This window comes from Anarhichas minor, unplaced genomic scaffold (assembly GCF_050575085.1).
Source record: "Anarhichas minor isolate MPS153535 unplaced genomic scaffold, ASM5057508v1 ptg000021l, whole genome shotgun sequence".
Taxonomy (NCBI): domain Eukaryota; kingdom Metazoa; phylum Chordata; class Actinopteri; order Perciformes; family Anarhichadidae; genus Anarhichas; species Anarhichas minor.
The window spans coordinates 2569009-2583205 of NW_027466467.1; the positions used below are offsets into that span (position 1 = coordinate 2569009).

The 14197-nt window shown below is 42.3% G+C and overlaps 1 protein-coding gene across 1 annotated transcript; it reads left to right on the forward strand.

Annotated features, from left to right (window-relative positions):
* Window positions 1-396: 396 nt before the first annotated feature.
* On the forward strand, window positions 397-12697 carry LOC142954995 (E3 ubiquitin-protein ligase TRIP12-like). The gene is made up of 32 exons (XM_076096379.1): window positions 397-493; window positions 1983-2058; window positions 2160-2392; window positions 2588-2739; window positions 2836-2871; window positions 2976-3071; window positions 3172-3264; window positions 3350-3511; window positions 3882-3950; window positions 4066-4231; window positions 5469-5586; window positions 5737-5878; window positions 6194-6344; window positions 6543-6774; window positions 6946-7064; window positions 7268-7352; window positions 7485-7626; window positions 7882-8067; window positions 8162-8283; window positions 8744-8838; window positions 8943-9094; window positions 9206-9348; window positions 9523-9679; window positions 9872-9970; window positions 10075-10189; window positions 10414-10562; window positions 10796-10960; window positions 11076-11240; window positions 11363-11476; window positions 11636-11727; window positions 11859-11962; window positions 12510-12697. The coding sequence occupies exons 1-32, from the start codon at window positions 397-399 to the stop codon at window positions 12695-12697; spliced, it is 4215 nt and encodes a 1404-aa protein (XP_075952494.1).
* Window positions 12698-14197: the final 1500 nt, after the last annotated feature.

Here is a 14197-nt window from a genome sequence, read left to right on the forward strand (position 1 = left end):
AACATGAAGAAACATTTCTGAAATGTATTACTTCACAGAAAGTGAAGAAAAAGGAATATTTGGCTGTTCAAAAAAATATATTCCATATGATATGATATATATATTATTATATTATATTATACTGAATTGCTTGTGAGGGGGACAAAAATAAGTTAATATTAAGCCATACAGTAACAGTATTCAATGAAAACTATCACTTTATTTTGTACAGGCGATGAAAATGAGAGCTCGGTCTCAATGGATTTTGTCTAAATAAAGGTTAATAATAATAGAGCTGAAATACTGATTAATAACTGAATAATAAATCAGTTTTTTGCTTAAAGTAAATATTGTCTTATCACTTAATTTTATTCTCAGAGTACACCAGAATGCTACATTTTAAAGCTCATATTTAAAATGAAATTCTCCCCCAGCACCCAGCACCCCCTCCCCCCCCCAACCGGCCTCCAGGGGAGCCGCTGCGCCGTTCACAGAGGAACACTGCTGCAGGAAGGTGAGTCTTTAGTTTTAAATCTCAATTCAAAGTAAGAGGCTGTTATCATGGTTTGTGGGGAACATTAGTTAGGGTTTTCTCATCAAGGCTCTTTTTTAGATAGGGATGTACATTTTTCTCAATGTCCCTTATTACTCACGTGGTGGAGTGGGTGGTGTAGTGTTAGCACTTTTTTTGAATTTTTGGGGCGGCACTGGCAGATTGATTCTCTGAGAAGAGGACTCTATGAAGGAAAAATGAGTTGCAGTTTTTGGTAGTCAAGAGTGTTAAATAGATGAGCATGTCAAAAATTCAATCACAACATATCACAACAGAAACAAAACTTTCATCAATATCCCTTATTACTCACGTGGGGGAGTGGGTGGTGTAGTGTTTGCAACTCTTCTAATTTTATTCCATGGCACTGGCTGATTTGTTGTCTGAGATGTTGACTCTGTTTAGGATAAACGGTTTTCAGTTTGTTACACTCTAGAACTCAAAATACCTCAGAGTTAAAAGTGTGTCTGTGTGTGTAAGTGTATACTGTATAGATACACACACACACACACACACACAGAAACACATGTAGCCGATTACCACAATGGTATAACAACTGTTATCTAAGTGATTTACTACTCACGTGAAGGATTTCGTTTTTCCTGTGTGTGCCTGCTTTTAAGAGCTCCCTTTGAATTAGTGGCGTCCTCATCAGGTGAAACGTCGATAAGATATACGCTGGCATTAAGAAGAGTATAGAGGCCTTTTAAAAACATTCAGATAGCATTAATAATCAGGGTCTATAAATCCAAGAGCACACAGGTCTAAGTATTTTTAATGATAATGCACAAGATAAACTCACTTGGAACAAAATCTTGGAACACCCTATGCCTTCTCACTCTCTTGTCAACTACAAGGTTTAGAGCCATTGCCTGGGAAAAGAAAGAAATGGTTAATAAGCATCTCATAAAGAAACAATATTTCTGTCAATTTGCACCCATAAAATTCTACTAATATAGTTACCACTAACTATAGTTATTCCATATCGTGGAGAAGAGGAAAGACCGCAAACCCTTCTGCGTACAGAAGACACACGGCTTTTCTGTGCAAGTCTTTGTGCTGCAACAGACATCTTTTGGCTTTCTCCATGGGGCTAATGACATAAACTATGTCAATCAGCTTTGACTTGCAGGGACTCTCAAATAGGTCTTGTGTGTCATCCTGCTTAATGACATCAGCAACAAGAGTACCGTCGGCTTGTACAGGCGATAGTTGTTGCTACTCTTGCTATCTTTGTTTGTATGTCTAAAACTTTTGAAAATGAGAGCTCGGTCTCAATGGATTTTGTCTAAATAAAGGTTAATAATAATAGAGCTGAAATACTGATTAATAACTGAATAATAAATCAGTTTTTTGCTTAAAGTAAATATTGTCTTATCACTTAATTTTATTCTCAGAGTACACCAGAATGCTACATTTTAAAGCTCATATTTAAAATGAAATTCTCCCCCAGCACCCAGCACCCCCCCCCCCAACCGGCCTCCAGGGGAGCCGCTGCGCCGTTCACAGAGGAACACTGCTGCAGGAAGGTGAGTCTTTAGTGTTAAATCTCAATTCAAAGTAAGAGGCTGTTATCATGGTTTGTGGGGAACATTAGTTAGGGTTTTCTCATCAAGGCTCTTTTTTTCAGACCCGGCCACCAGTCAAAGGGCGAAGGCGCCCGTGGGCTTAAGCGTAGCGAGGCTCCCGGTCAAAATACCAGCTTTCCACCGACCCCTGCCAAGAAGCCCAAATCGCTCCCACCGCCCAGAGACGATGTCACGGACTCTTCCTCCTTTGCCTCCACCTCTTCCTCTTCCTCCACCACAGGCCCCAAGACTGAGACCTCCAATCCTGGGCCAGGATTACAAGATATTCTAGAAAGTGAGTATTCCTGATCTTTAATGCTTTGGCTTTTGTATAGTTGCTCTCTAAACTTTGCTGGTTTTGTCCCTATAGCCCTACTGGAGGCCAAGGGTCTCCCCCCTCATCTTTTTGGGCCCCTGGGACCACTCTTGAAATCGGTGTTCCTAACATTTGGTAAATAACCGATGAAATGTTCTGCCCCGCTGTCCACAGGCTCCAACGCTCAGCAGTTACTGCAGGGCCTGCAGGCCACAGGTGACGAGTCTCAGCAGCTCCAAGCTGCCGATGAGATGTGCCAGCTGCTGAAGATTGGCAACAAGGAAACACTCTGTGGATTCCCGGTCAATAGTGTGGTGCCCGCTTTGGTTCGTCTTACTTTGTTTAGTCATTAGTTATCTGTGTGATATTTGACTTCCACTATTCTGATCCCATAGTAATACACTCAACTGTCTTTTTCACAGATCACACTGTTAAAAATTAAACAAAACTGTCATATTGTGAGTATGAGGAACTTTTATCTCTGTAAATGTAGTCGTCTTTTGTGTGAGTCGTTCATTTTCCTAATGATGCTCATTTGAATGCCTTTGATCCGTGCACACAGATGTGTCGTGCCTCTTGTGCACTCACATACATGATGGTCGCGCTCCCTCAATCCTCTGCTGTGGTGGTCGATGCTATTCCTGTCTTCCTGGAGCAGGTGAGACACTGTGCACTCCGTCTGTCCCTTATCGCTTGTTAATTCGCAACGGTGGCTTTTTTTGATATGCTAATGCCTTGTTTCACCTTCTTCTGTGCAGCTTCGGGTGATCAAGTTCATTGTCGTAGCAGAGCAGGCCCTGATTGCCCTAAAGATGCTTTCAGGGCGACATAGAAACGTGATTTTGCAGGCTGTAAGTGATTTTTTTCACACTCTGAAAACATCCCATCTGTCAGCCACAATTATATACAGCCATCGTGTTATTTCTTCCCCTGCAGGGTGGGCTCGCTGACTGCCTCCTCTACCTGGAGGACTTCAGCATCGCGGCTCAGAGGGATGCTTTGCTCATTGTATCCCGCTGCTGCAAGAGCATCAAGCCGGATGAGTTCCACTTTGTTGCGGATTCTCTGCTGCTGTTGACTCAGCGACTCACACACCAGGTGCGTTTTTCAATTTCTCAACTTTCATCCATAGTTGGTGTTTTCTGCGCAAAAGAAGTTAAAACTGCATCTAGTTGTACGACAAGCTGAAAAACGGAGAGAAACATGTGATTTTCTAATGTATAACTGTATACAAAGTGTTAAACCTAAAGTGTTTTTTAGAGAAGTCGTACTACTGGTATAGTGTGTTGGTCAATCATTAGGAAATTAATCATTTTAACTCAAAAATGTAGCTTTGCCACCATTTATTCCTCCCCTGTATCGTATCATATCCTCAATACATTGTTCTTTAAATTGTATTTGTATTTCAGTCATTTCTTTCAGTTCAACCTGATTTACTAATGGCTATTTTCACTAACCTCTCTTTCAGGATGAAAAATCTGTCGAAATCACTTGCCTCTGTTTCAACAGACTGGTGAACAGCTTTCAACACGAGGAGGTTTGTGCCTCAATTGTTTTTAAGACTTAACACCACGTTTGCTGTTTCTGTATTATCTCCTCCATTTGCCATCCAACTCCACCACTCATGCGCATGTCTGTGTTTCAATCGACAGAAGCTGCTGCAGGAGGTGGCGTCACGGGACCTGTTGACCAACATTCTGCAGCTGCTGGTAGTGACCCCTCCTGTGCTCAGCTCGAAGATGTTTATCATGGTTGTGTGCATGTTGTCCTTCATGTGCTCTAACTGCCCCTGCCTGGCAGTCCAGCTGATGAAACAGAGTGAGTAACACACACACACACACACTAGGTCACACCCTTGCCACTCACTTATGCTGTCATGCATATTTGTATACATTGGTACTGTATGTACTCACGACACTTATACTTAATAAATGAGATAGTTACTAGCTGTTGCAGCCTGATAAATATTTTGCAGGGGAAAAAAGGTAAGTGTGGAATAGCAAAGGAAACCGTTTTTATTCTATGTTTCAAATCTTTCAAAATATTACAAATGTAACGGCCACTTAATTATGCTAACAGTTACTCAGCCCCTATTGTCTTAGCAAACACTGGTCATTATCAAAATCGTTTTCAAAGACCCCAAAAGTGGCGATGGAACACCAATGTCCCTCTCACGGTCAGATTGATCTCGCTGTCAATCAATGTACAAACTGACTGATATAGCAATCCAATCAACACTTCAGCAACACTTGAGCATCAATTTGGTTGTGTCCCATTCTCCCTAAAGGGAAATTCAACTGCCCTTCATCAGAAGATCGGCAGTTCGATCCCCGACTCCGCTAGTCCATGTCGATGTGTCCTTGGGCAAGACACTTAACCCCAGATTGCCCCCGGAGGCTGTGCCTGTGGTGTGTGAATGTTAGTTTGATGGGCAGGTACCTTGCAAGGTAGCCCCTACAACATGTGAATGCCGTGCAGTGTTAAATGTTGTAAAAACGCTTTGAGTGGTCGGAACACTAGAAAAGCGCTGTACAAGTGCAACTCCATTGACTTAATAACTGCCTCACTTATTTATTGGTTATGAAGCTTTAGTGAACTATTCACAGTTTAGGTGCCCTCACCCTTATGAAGTCAGAAAGTAAACGTACACTGATTAGTTGTTACTGTTTCTTTATGAGCTAACACATTCGACACATTCACAATTCTAGTAAAATACATTTTGTAGCAATATTTCAGGAAAACGTGGGGTCTGTGATGAAGATCCATGACAGTACAAAATGTAGCTTGTAGCTAGCTAACACCTATCAACTGATGTGTATTTGTGTGTGCAGGTGTACATGCTATACTCAAAACATTTTCAACTTGAGCAGACACATCTCTGCCTTCATTTTAACCTTCTAGACCGTATTCACGTCTGTTCACATCAACTCACATCTCATTGGCTGCCTCTAAAATTAGCTTAGCATTCAGTCTTACCTTCCTTTTGGAGAAGTGAAAGAATATTACGTGTTAAAGGTGCAACAGACATATTTTTGATGTTTCCTTTTTCTCACAGACGTCATAGAAACTCTGCGTTTCCTTTTGTGTGGTGCATCAAAGAGGTCCTGCAAGGAACACATTAACCTGTTACCCCGGAGCCCGGAGGAGCTTTTTGAACTGACCTCACTCATATGGTAACATCTATTAGCCTGACTTCTTTTCAGTATGTTAAGGGTTAAGATCATGCAGGGCAATACGGCAAAAATATCGCAATTTGCATGATGGTTAAACTGAATTAGATAAAATGTCGTAGCCTTCTCAAACCGCTCTTCTTCTTCTTCCAGCGAGCTGATGCCCTGCCTGCCCAGAGAGGGCATCTTTGCAGTGGATTTGATGCTGAAGACGACGGATGGAGCGATCTGGCAATGGAGGGATGACCTTAGATTGTGGCACAATTACGACTGCTTTGTCAGCCGCAGCATTGAGGTATGAGTGCATCACCCACATTCTGTATTAATAATATGAAATCATAATAACTGGAGATATAAATAGTGATATGTTGTATTTTAATCATCATCAGTATTTTTGGTCAGTCATTCTGGACCTCGTCACATTACAAGTTAATTATCTGATTGATGAATAATGGATTTAATCAATTAAAATGTTGCATCACACTACTTGACAACATCCAGTCTTATTTACAGTGCGTCATCCTCTCTCAATACATTTACACACACACAAATATTTGGGGCTTCCCCGTATGGAAAACTGATGTTGGGTGGTGATTATCTTGCCCTGCAGACAGCACACCAGAACGGGGAGGATGAGATGAGCTTGTCAAACCGGGACTGTGTGAGCACTTTCAACCTGACGTCTATGCAGGAGATTAATGGCACAGGAAAAGCACTTGGTATCCAGAGGAATCCCTATCCTCTTGCCAACCCCGATACAGGTAATACAGACCTTTTCAAATAGCATTTGTGTGAAGACGACAGTGCATAGCAGTATGTGATAAAATAAGAGGAATGCATTGTTAATTACAGTAATTAGTTGTGATGTTATGATCATGGTGATTTATAATCACCATACATTTACTGCGTGCAAGTCAGTGGAATTGTGTCACCAAATTCTGTGTGGTTGAGGAGATGAGCCTTACCTGTTCGCTGTCTTTCTCCAGAGGATGCACGAGCCCGGTCGATGGAGGAGGACCCTGAGCTGGCAAAGCGCTTTATCGAAACCCTGTTCGGGGTCTTGTATGAGGTGTACAGCTCGTTGGCCGGCCTTGCTGTCAGACACAAGTGCCTTAGAGCAATGCTCAGGATCATCTACTTTGCTGACGCAGAGCTGCTGAAGGATGTGCTGAGGAACCATGCCGTGTCCAGGTATCCGTTCACTGATGGATTACTGTTAACATTGACATTAAAACCTGCTCAGAAGGTTGCCTTAAATGAAGTTAATAACCTTGTAGTATTTCTAAGGCGCTAGGAAATTACTGGTGTAAGTCTTTGAGTTGAAAGTAACTTGACTTCAATCTATATTTTTTATTTCTACAGTCACATTGCCTCCATGCTATCCAGCCAGGACCTGAAGATTGTAGTGGGTTCTCTTCAGATGGCTGAGATCCTGATGCAGAAGCTGCCGGATGTCTTCATTGTCTCTTTTAGAAGAGAAGGTAGCGTATAATCCAATGAAAAACTCAAATGCCTATCCTATACATTACATTAGTTACAGATACATGACAAACATGCTTTGAAGGTGCAGAAGACTCACCTCCGCTGCTACAACTCCATCCTAAGGCAAACACTGTGTTGCTGTGTATTGTGCTATTGTTTTGAAGGATTTATACAATTCCGGTCCCTCTGCTTTCTCTTCCAGGTGTGATGCACCAGGTGAAGAACCTGTCCGATTCGGAGAGCTTTCGAGTCACTAGCTCACCCAAGGACTCAATTTCTAATAACAGGTACGATGATGACAGTTTCCACTCCAGTGTTATTCAAATTGTGCTCTTTTTCTTGCAGTGTTAAGTGCCAGTGATTATGAGGGTAATATGTGTTTACTGTATGTAATCGGTGAATTGTTTTTGGGTTTGTAGAGACAAAATAAAAGCCTGGATTAAAAAACAGGCGAGTACGTTTGTGGAGAGCAACTTCAACACTGAAAATGTGGATGGCAGCAACCCTGCACTGAAAGTACTCCAGAGACTTTGCACAGCCACTGAGCAGCTCAACCTGCAGGTATAACACATCCACGCACAAGATAATAACATCCACTACAAACTTAAGGATATGTATGGTTGTTTTAGATGTTGTCCTTTAAGTTGAAATTGTTAAACCTGATAGAAATCCTAAGAGAGAGATGGATGCTAATTTCTTTATGAGCTAACACATTCGACACATTCACAATTCTAGTAAAATACATTTTGTAGCAATATTTCAGGAAAACGTGGGGTCTGTGACACATTTATCTGACGATGCGTTTTGTTTTCCCAGGTTGATGGTGGTTTGGAGTGCCTGGTGGAGATATCCAGTACTGTATCTGACTTGTCGTCTTTTGCGATCGAGCACAGCGGGCTGGTGAAGCAGCTCCTGGTCTACCTCACCTCCAACACCGAGACGGACTTGCTGAGCCGCGACGTGCGGCTCAAGAGGTTCCTCCATGTGTTCTCTGGCTGTCCGGTGAGGAACTAGAATACATTTTAAAGAATTTCATGGACTTTGGCAGTCTAGATATTCAGAATTTGATTTTGGTCCTCTCTCGTTTGGTTTGCAGGTTCAAGGAATGGAGCCTATAGGTCTTCTGGACCCGAGAGAGAACGGCCCGTACCTGGCACTGGTGCACAACATGAACAGCTACCTGAGCCATGTTAAGAAGTTCCCCGTCGAAGTGCCAAAGTGCCGAGCAAAGCGTCATGATTTGCCCAAAATGTATGGTTTGATATACGTTTAAAAAGTGTTTTTAAATGCATCTTTGAAGATGTCTTCTGCCTCTAAATGTGTCTGTTTTGCATCTTCCAACTTTCTTAACCTTCACCGCCACTTTTAAAACAGAAGAGCAAGGATTTGTTTTCTGAATGTCATTAGCCAGTCCTTGAAGGGTCAGAGAAATATAAACAATGTATCTCATCATTTACACTAGTGGTGCCTCGCCATGCAGATTTATTTCAATTTATTTTGATATACACTCTACAGTGCAGTGGGGACTACACAGTAGGTGATTAACACATATACTCGCCAACAGTTGGAATTGCAAATGCTTATTGGCCTCAGTGCATTTCCTCCTTGACATGTTCATACCGAGAGTCACATGCTCGTCAAAGCGCTCAGAGACATAACGTCCCTTCTTACTTCCTAGCAAAGACGCTGTGGCTGGAAGGAGCGGTCAAGCACAGAGTGCTCGCAACAAAACCTCGCCTCGCAACTCCAAGATGCAGGATGAGCTGTGGCATGGTGGGACCCTAAATATCTCGTAGTGAAGGAAGCACATGTTTTGATCACACAGCTTCTGATCGTTTGTCTGAATCTTTACTCCTGTTAATTCCTGTCTCTTCCAGATGGCGTGTGTCCCAGTGTCGTCAACCTATTAGAGACATACCTCACGTTGGAGCGTCCAGAGACCATAACCTTTGATGACCCTTCTTTAGAGGTCAACCTGCTGCTGAGGGTCCTGCACACCATCAGTAGATACTGGTTCTACTTGTACGACGTAAGTCTCTGTCCTGAAGAATCACACGAGGAAGGCAGTGACTTGTAGTCACTTTGTTGTGCGTTTGTGGAAGTAACATGAAGATATGTAATATTTCTGGTTGTTTTGCAGAATGCTGTCTGTAAGGAAATCATGCCTACCAGTGAGTTCATCAACCGTAAGCTGACCGCCAAAGCTAACCATCAGCTGCAAGACCCGCTGGTCGTCATGACGGGGAACATCCCGACTTGGCTCATTGAGCTCGGAAAGACCTGGTAAATGTTTCATACTTCAGACCAAAAGGAGGAGTTAGAATTGTATCCGTCGCCTGTGTTGTATCTTGGCGACAGAGTTAATATTGGTGTTGATTTTTGGCTAAAATGACTTGGTTCTAACAAACATTCTCTCTCTCTCTCTCTCTCTCTCTCTCTCTCTCTCTCTCTCTACAGTCCGTTCTTCTTCCCCTTTCACACCCGACAGATGTTTTTCTATGTAACTGCCTTCGATCGCTACAGAGCGAAGCAGTTCGTAATGGAGTCAAACCCTGAGCTCCAAACATCAGATTTCTTGGACACCGGACTTACAGCAAGTCTCCACAGGGAGAAGGTACAATGTTTTGTGTTATATTGAACAGTTGTACTGGACGCCATCTATTGTACTGTGTATCTAAATGGAATTAAAATTGCGTTGTGCCTTTTTATGATTGTTGGGATCTTTTTCTTATTGAAATGGTACCTATTTTTGTTTTTAAGGACAGCTCTTAAACTTAATGTCTTTCCTCTCTTGTCTTGTGTTCAGAGGACGATAAACCGCAACGAGCTGCTCGAAGAGGCAGAGTCTGTGTTACAGGACCTGGGCAGCTCCATGGCAATGTTGGAGATTCAGTATGAGAACGAGGTATCTGTTATGTTAAAACCGGATGATGACTTGCACTTTGGTGCAATAAAATGCTTCTTTTTTTTTTTTATAGAAGTGATTGTAATCTTTTAATCTTCCTCCAGGTCGGCACGGGTCTTGGCCCCACTCTGGAGTTCTACGCTCTGGTGTCTCAGGAGGTCCAGCGGGCTGATCTTGGCCTGTGGAGGGGCGAAGAGGTCACACTGGCCAATCCTAAAGGTACGAACCTTCAGACTCACCGAGAATATGATGAAAAGCATCTCATGTTAGTGTTAGCTTTGACCTTTCACTCACAACGTGAGACACGGCCACAGTGAAATGTACTTATTTTAAATTAAGAGCTCTTTGTCCCGGACTGATCTTGTGTAGATTTAAATCCTTTGGTGAAAGTGTGTGTATATAGTGATTTTATTCTGACCATACTTGTGTCTCTGCCCCAACAGAAGACCAACAGGGAACAGGGTACATGTTCAACTCCAAAGGACTGTTTCCTGTTCCCTTCGGAAGGACAACCACACGAGGAGACGAAATCACAATGAAGTTCCGCTTCGTAGGAATGCTGATGGCCAAAGCCATCATGGACTTAAGATTGGTAAGCAGCTCTATTTTCTGTTCTTTAAATCCAGCAGTAAATGAATCTTATTTAGATCTGTTGCAGTCAGAGCTTTCAGGCATCATCAAGGTGTCTGCTGGCAGTCAAATACACTGTTGTTATTTCAAATATTGGTCCTAATATATCTTTCAACATTTAAAACATTGTATTTTCATGCACGTTTTCATTTGAACTGACTTCCTAAACCACTTTCCTCTCGCTCCTTCTCCTAGCTGGACCTGCCTCTGGGGTTGCCCTTTTATAAGTGGATGCTCCGGCACGAGGCGTCCATCAGCTCCCATGACCTGGTGAACATTGACCCCGGTGTGGCGGAGTCCATCCACCACTTGGAGGATATTATCCGCCAGAAGAAGAGGTTGGAACAGGACCGGTCACAGGTGAAGCACGGCACAGATGACTTTTCATGAAAGCATCTAAAAGTACATCATTAGTCTCCATTGTAGTCCTGAAATACATTATTTTTCCCTCTGTCTCTTTGTTTGTGTGCAACAGACACGGGAGACCCTACAGCAGGCCCTGGAGAGCCTGAACATGAACGGCTGCTCAGTGGAAAACCTGAGTTTGGACTTCACTCTTCCAGGATTCCCACACATTGAGCTGAAGGAGGGCGGCAAAGACATTCCTGTCACTATCTACAACCTGGAGGAGTACCTCAGGGTATGTGAAATAGTCTGTTCTTGCAAACAGTCACTGTTTCATACTTTTTGTCTGTCTTGAGATTGTTCCTCTTAAGGCTGATCTTTTCCGAGTTCTTTGATTTTTCTCCTCTCTCCCTCCAGCTGGTGGTGTACTGGACACTAAATCAAGGAGTGTTCAGACAGTTTGAGTCATTGAGGGAAGGCTTTGAATCAGTCTTCCCCCTGCATCACCTGCAGTATTTCTATCCAGAGGAGGTAGGCACATTTCATCTCAGTCCATCATCGCAACTGACGATATGATTCAGTCAATAAAAACATTTACAGCTACATCAACTCTTGAACAATCACGCACAATTCAATAGAACTATTAGTTAGTCCACAAGTTCCTTCATTGTCTCTCTTCTCCTGCTGTAGCTTGACCAGTTGCTGTGCGGCAGTAAAAAGACGTGGGACGTCAAGACGTTGATGGAGGGCTGTCGATCGGGCCTCGGCTACACACACGACAGGTGAGACCACGCTCTTTATTTATAATGGAGCACCATTAGATACGGGTGCAGACTCTCTACATAACGTCTGTCTAAGTAACTTTTGTTTCGAGACAAATGCTTGACGTGTATTTCCTCCCGTGTTTTTGCAGCCGTGCCGTACGGTTCCTGTTCGAGGTGCTGAGCAGCTTTGAGGCCGAGCAGCAGAGACTCTTTCTGCAGTTTGTCACAGGAAGCCCCAGACTGCCTGTTGGTGGTGAGTCACTTCACAAACACAAACACTTGACATTAAGCCTTTTCAGCCTTTTGACAAGTAGTTGAGTTGTTCAAATCAACAGGGATTTGGACAATTAGACACAAAACAAGTTCTAAGCGTTATCCTTTTACTTTATTTTCATATAAAGAGTTTATTTGCATGAAAACACCTAGCCAAAAGTACATTTTATAAGATTACAGTTGAACGCATCATGATATCGCTGTACTTTGCATTCGACCAATACAAGTTCTTACTGTTGGGATCCTGAACGCACCATAATGTAACTTAATGCAACTTCTGTTAATGTTAGCTCCGTTATAAGCAGGACTGTGTTAAAGAGGGACTCTGTCACTGTGATTACTTTCAGTAGCAAACATGACAATGACTGACGATACAATAGGCCTACATGTCTGATTAAGTTCATTGTTAGCTCCGTTATTTAGCCAAGAAGGACTGTGCTTCCAACTGGAAGCTAACGGCTAACGTTACCTAGCTCTCCTCATGTCTCTACTGTAACTTTGCCCGTTATCTGGATCTTGTGTCTCAGGTTTCTGGGGCCTGAAACCCCGTCTGACGGTTATTCAGCAGATAATGGAGTCAACCCAGAACCCGGATGACTTCTACCCGTCGGTCAGGACCTGTGTCAACTACCTGATCCTGCCCGACTATTCGAGCATGGAGAGACTGCGGGAGCAACTATTGATTGCGGCCCGCGAGGGCCAGTCTCTCTACTAGGAGGAGAAAGGGGCGCAGAGGTACCGCAAATCAAACATGCTTTTCTTTTATTTTTCTGACCTTTTCAAACGCACAACGTAGAGTTTGAGATTGTCAAATGTTTTTTCCTTCCCGTCTTCCATTCGTTTTTATTGGCAGACTCTTCAGACTTGACTTTAGTACTGCTCGTTGGTGCCAGGTGCCAAACATCACGTGGGTCAGATAAGAGTAAGATGAGTGTTTCTACAAAGGGACTGTGTATTTCCATAGGTGCTGCAGGATAAAATGACCACACCAAATGAGGATTAGTGTGGCGCTTTGCTTCCTGTGTGCCCTCATAAAAGAGAAATCGTAGCGATTGTGAAACTCGTAAAATTTGGTTTATAAACTGTTTTTATTCAAATACGAAGTTGATCCCAGTTTGAAATGAGTTTTAAAAATAATTCTACAATCAAGGGAAAGAATTAAAGATACTTTAAAAACTGTTAGATCTGAAACAACGAACAAGTTGACCTCATTTTAATTACAAACTAGTCTTATCTATTATTGGTGTTACAAATAGAGAGTAGCTTTTGGTTACTTTTCTTTGTAAATTAACACGTTTTGGGCATTTCGGTTGCCTTTTTTAGACATTTAACATACAAGAAACATGGAGGAGACTGAGACAAACAAAGGTCTGCAGCCATAATCATAATCAAACTAAGGACGTTGTGGTTAAATGGTACAGTACAGTACAGTTAGGACAAGATACGATACGATATGATACTATAATATATGAAAATACGATAAGTTATATAGGATAGGATAAATCGAAACGATAAGATTTGATAATACGATTACAGTTAATAAAATGATATATTATATATATGCATTTTATTGTCAGTTTACACTGATATTCATTTTGCATCCTTTGGCAGTACACCATGAGTTAATGTGGCCTGTTTATGTGGGATATCTTAACAACATATCGTTCACCTGTTTATGATCCAAATACATCAAACAGTCAATATTCATTTCATGAGAAAGTCATTTTAGCAATACTGTTGCAGGAGACCGCTGAACAGCTGAATAATGATGACAATCTCTGTGCCTCTTTGATAAATCCCTAAATTTGAATTCCTCCATCTGAAATCATATAAATAGACAATCCAGATGTTGTTCTGTGATGCTGACGATAGTCTTCTTCACTTCCCTGTTTTATAACCGAGCTCCTGGTTCAGCATTAAGACAACAGCTTCCTCATCAGCCGAAGGCCTTTCGTTCTCTGACTTCATTTCAGATCACATGGAGGAGACAGAGGAGACTCTTCAGATGATCATTAATTTATCAGCTGAGAGCCGAGTGTCGGGTTTCTTCCCCCCATTATGTTACACCTACTACTCACAGATGGTGAAAAGAAGCCTCAGTTACTGTCGACTCTCGAGGTCTCGAGCTCTGAGACTTGTGAGCTGTACTGCTCTTTAGTAAAAGCAACCTGCAGATCAATTATGAGCGGGATTTCAAAATAATACATTATTAATA

Coding starts and splice junctions, on each gene's coding strand:
- LOC142954995 (XM_076096379.1), top strand. CDS start 397: ATGAAATTCTCCCCCAGCACCCAGCACCCCCTCCCCCCCCCAACCGGC. Junction 5,879..6,193: donor TTGTCAGCCGCAGCATTGAG/GTATGAGTGCAT, acceptor CTTGCCCTGCAG/ACAGCACACCAGAACGGGGA. Junction 8,068..8,161: donor ATGTGTTCTCTGGCTGTCCG/GTGAGGAACTAG, acceptor TTTGGTTTGCAG/GTTCAAGGAATGGAGCCTAT.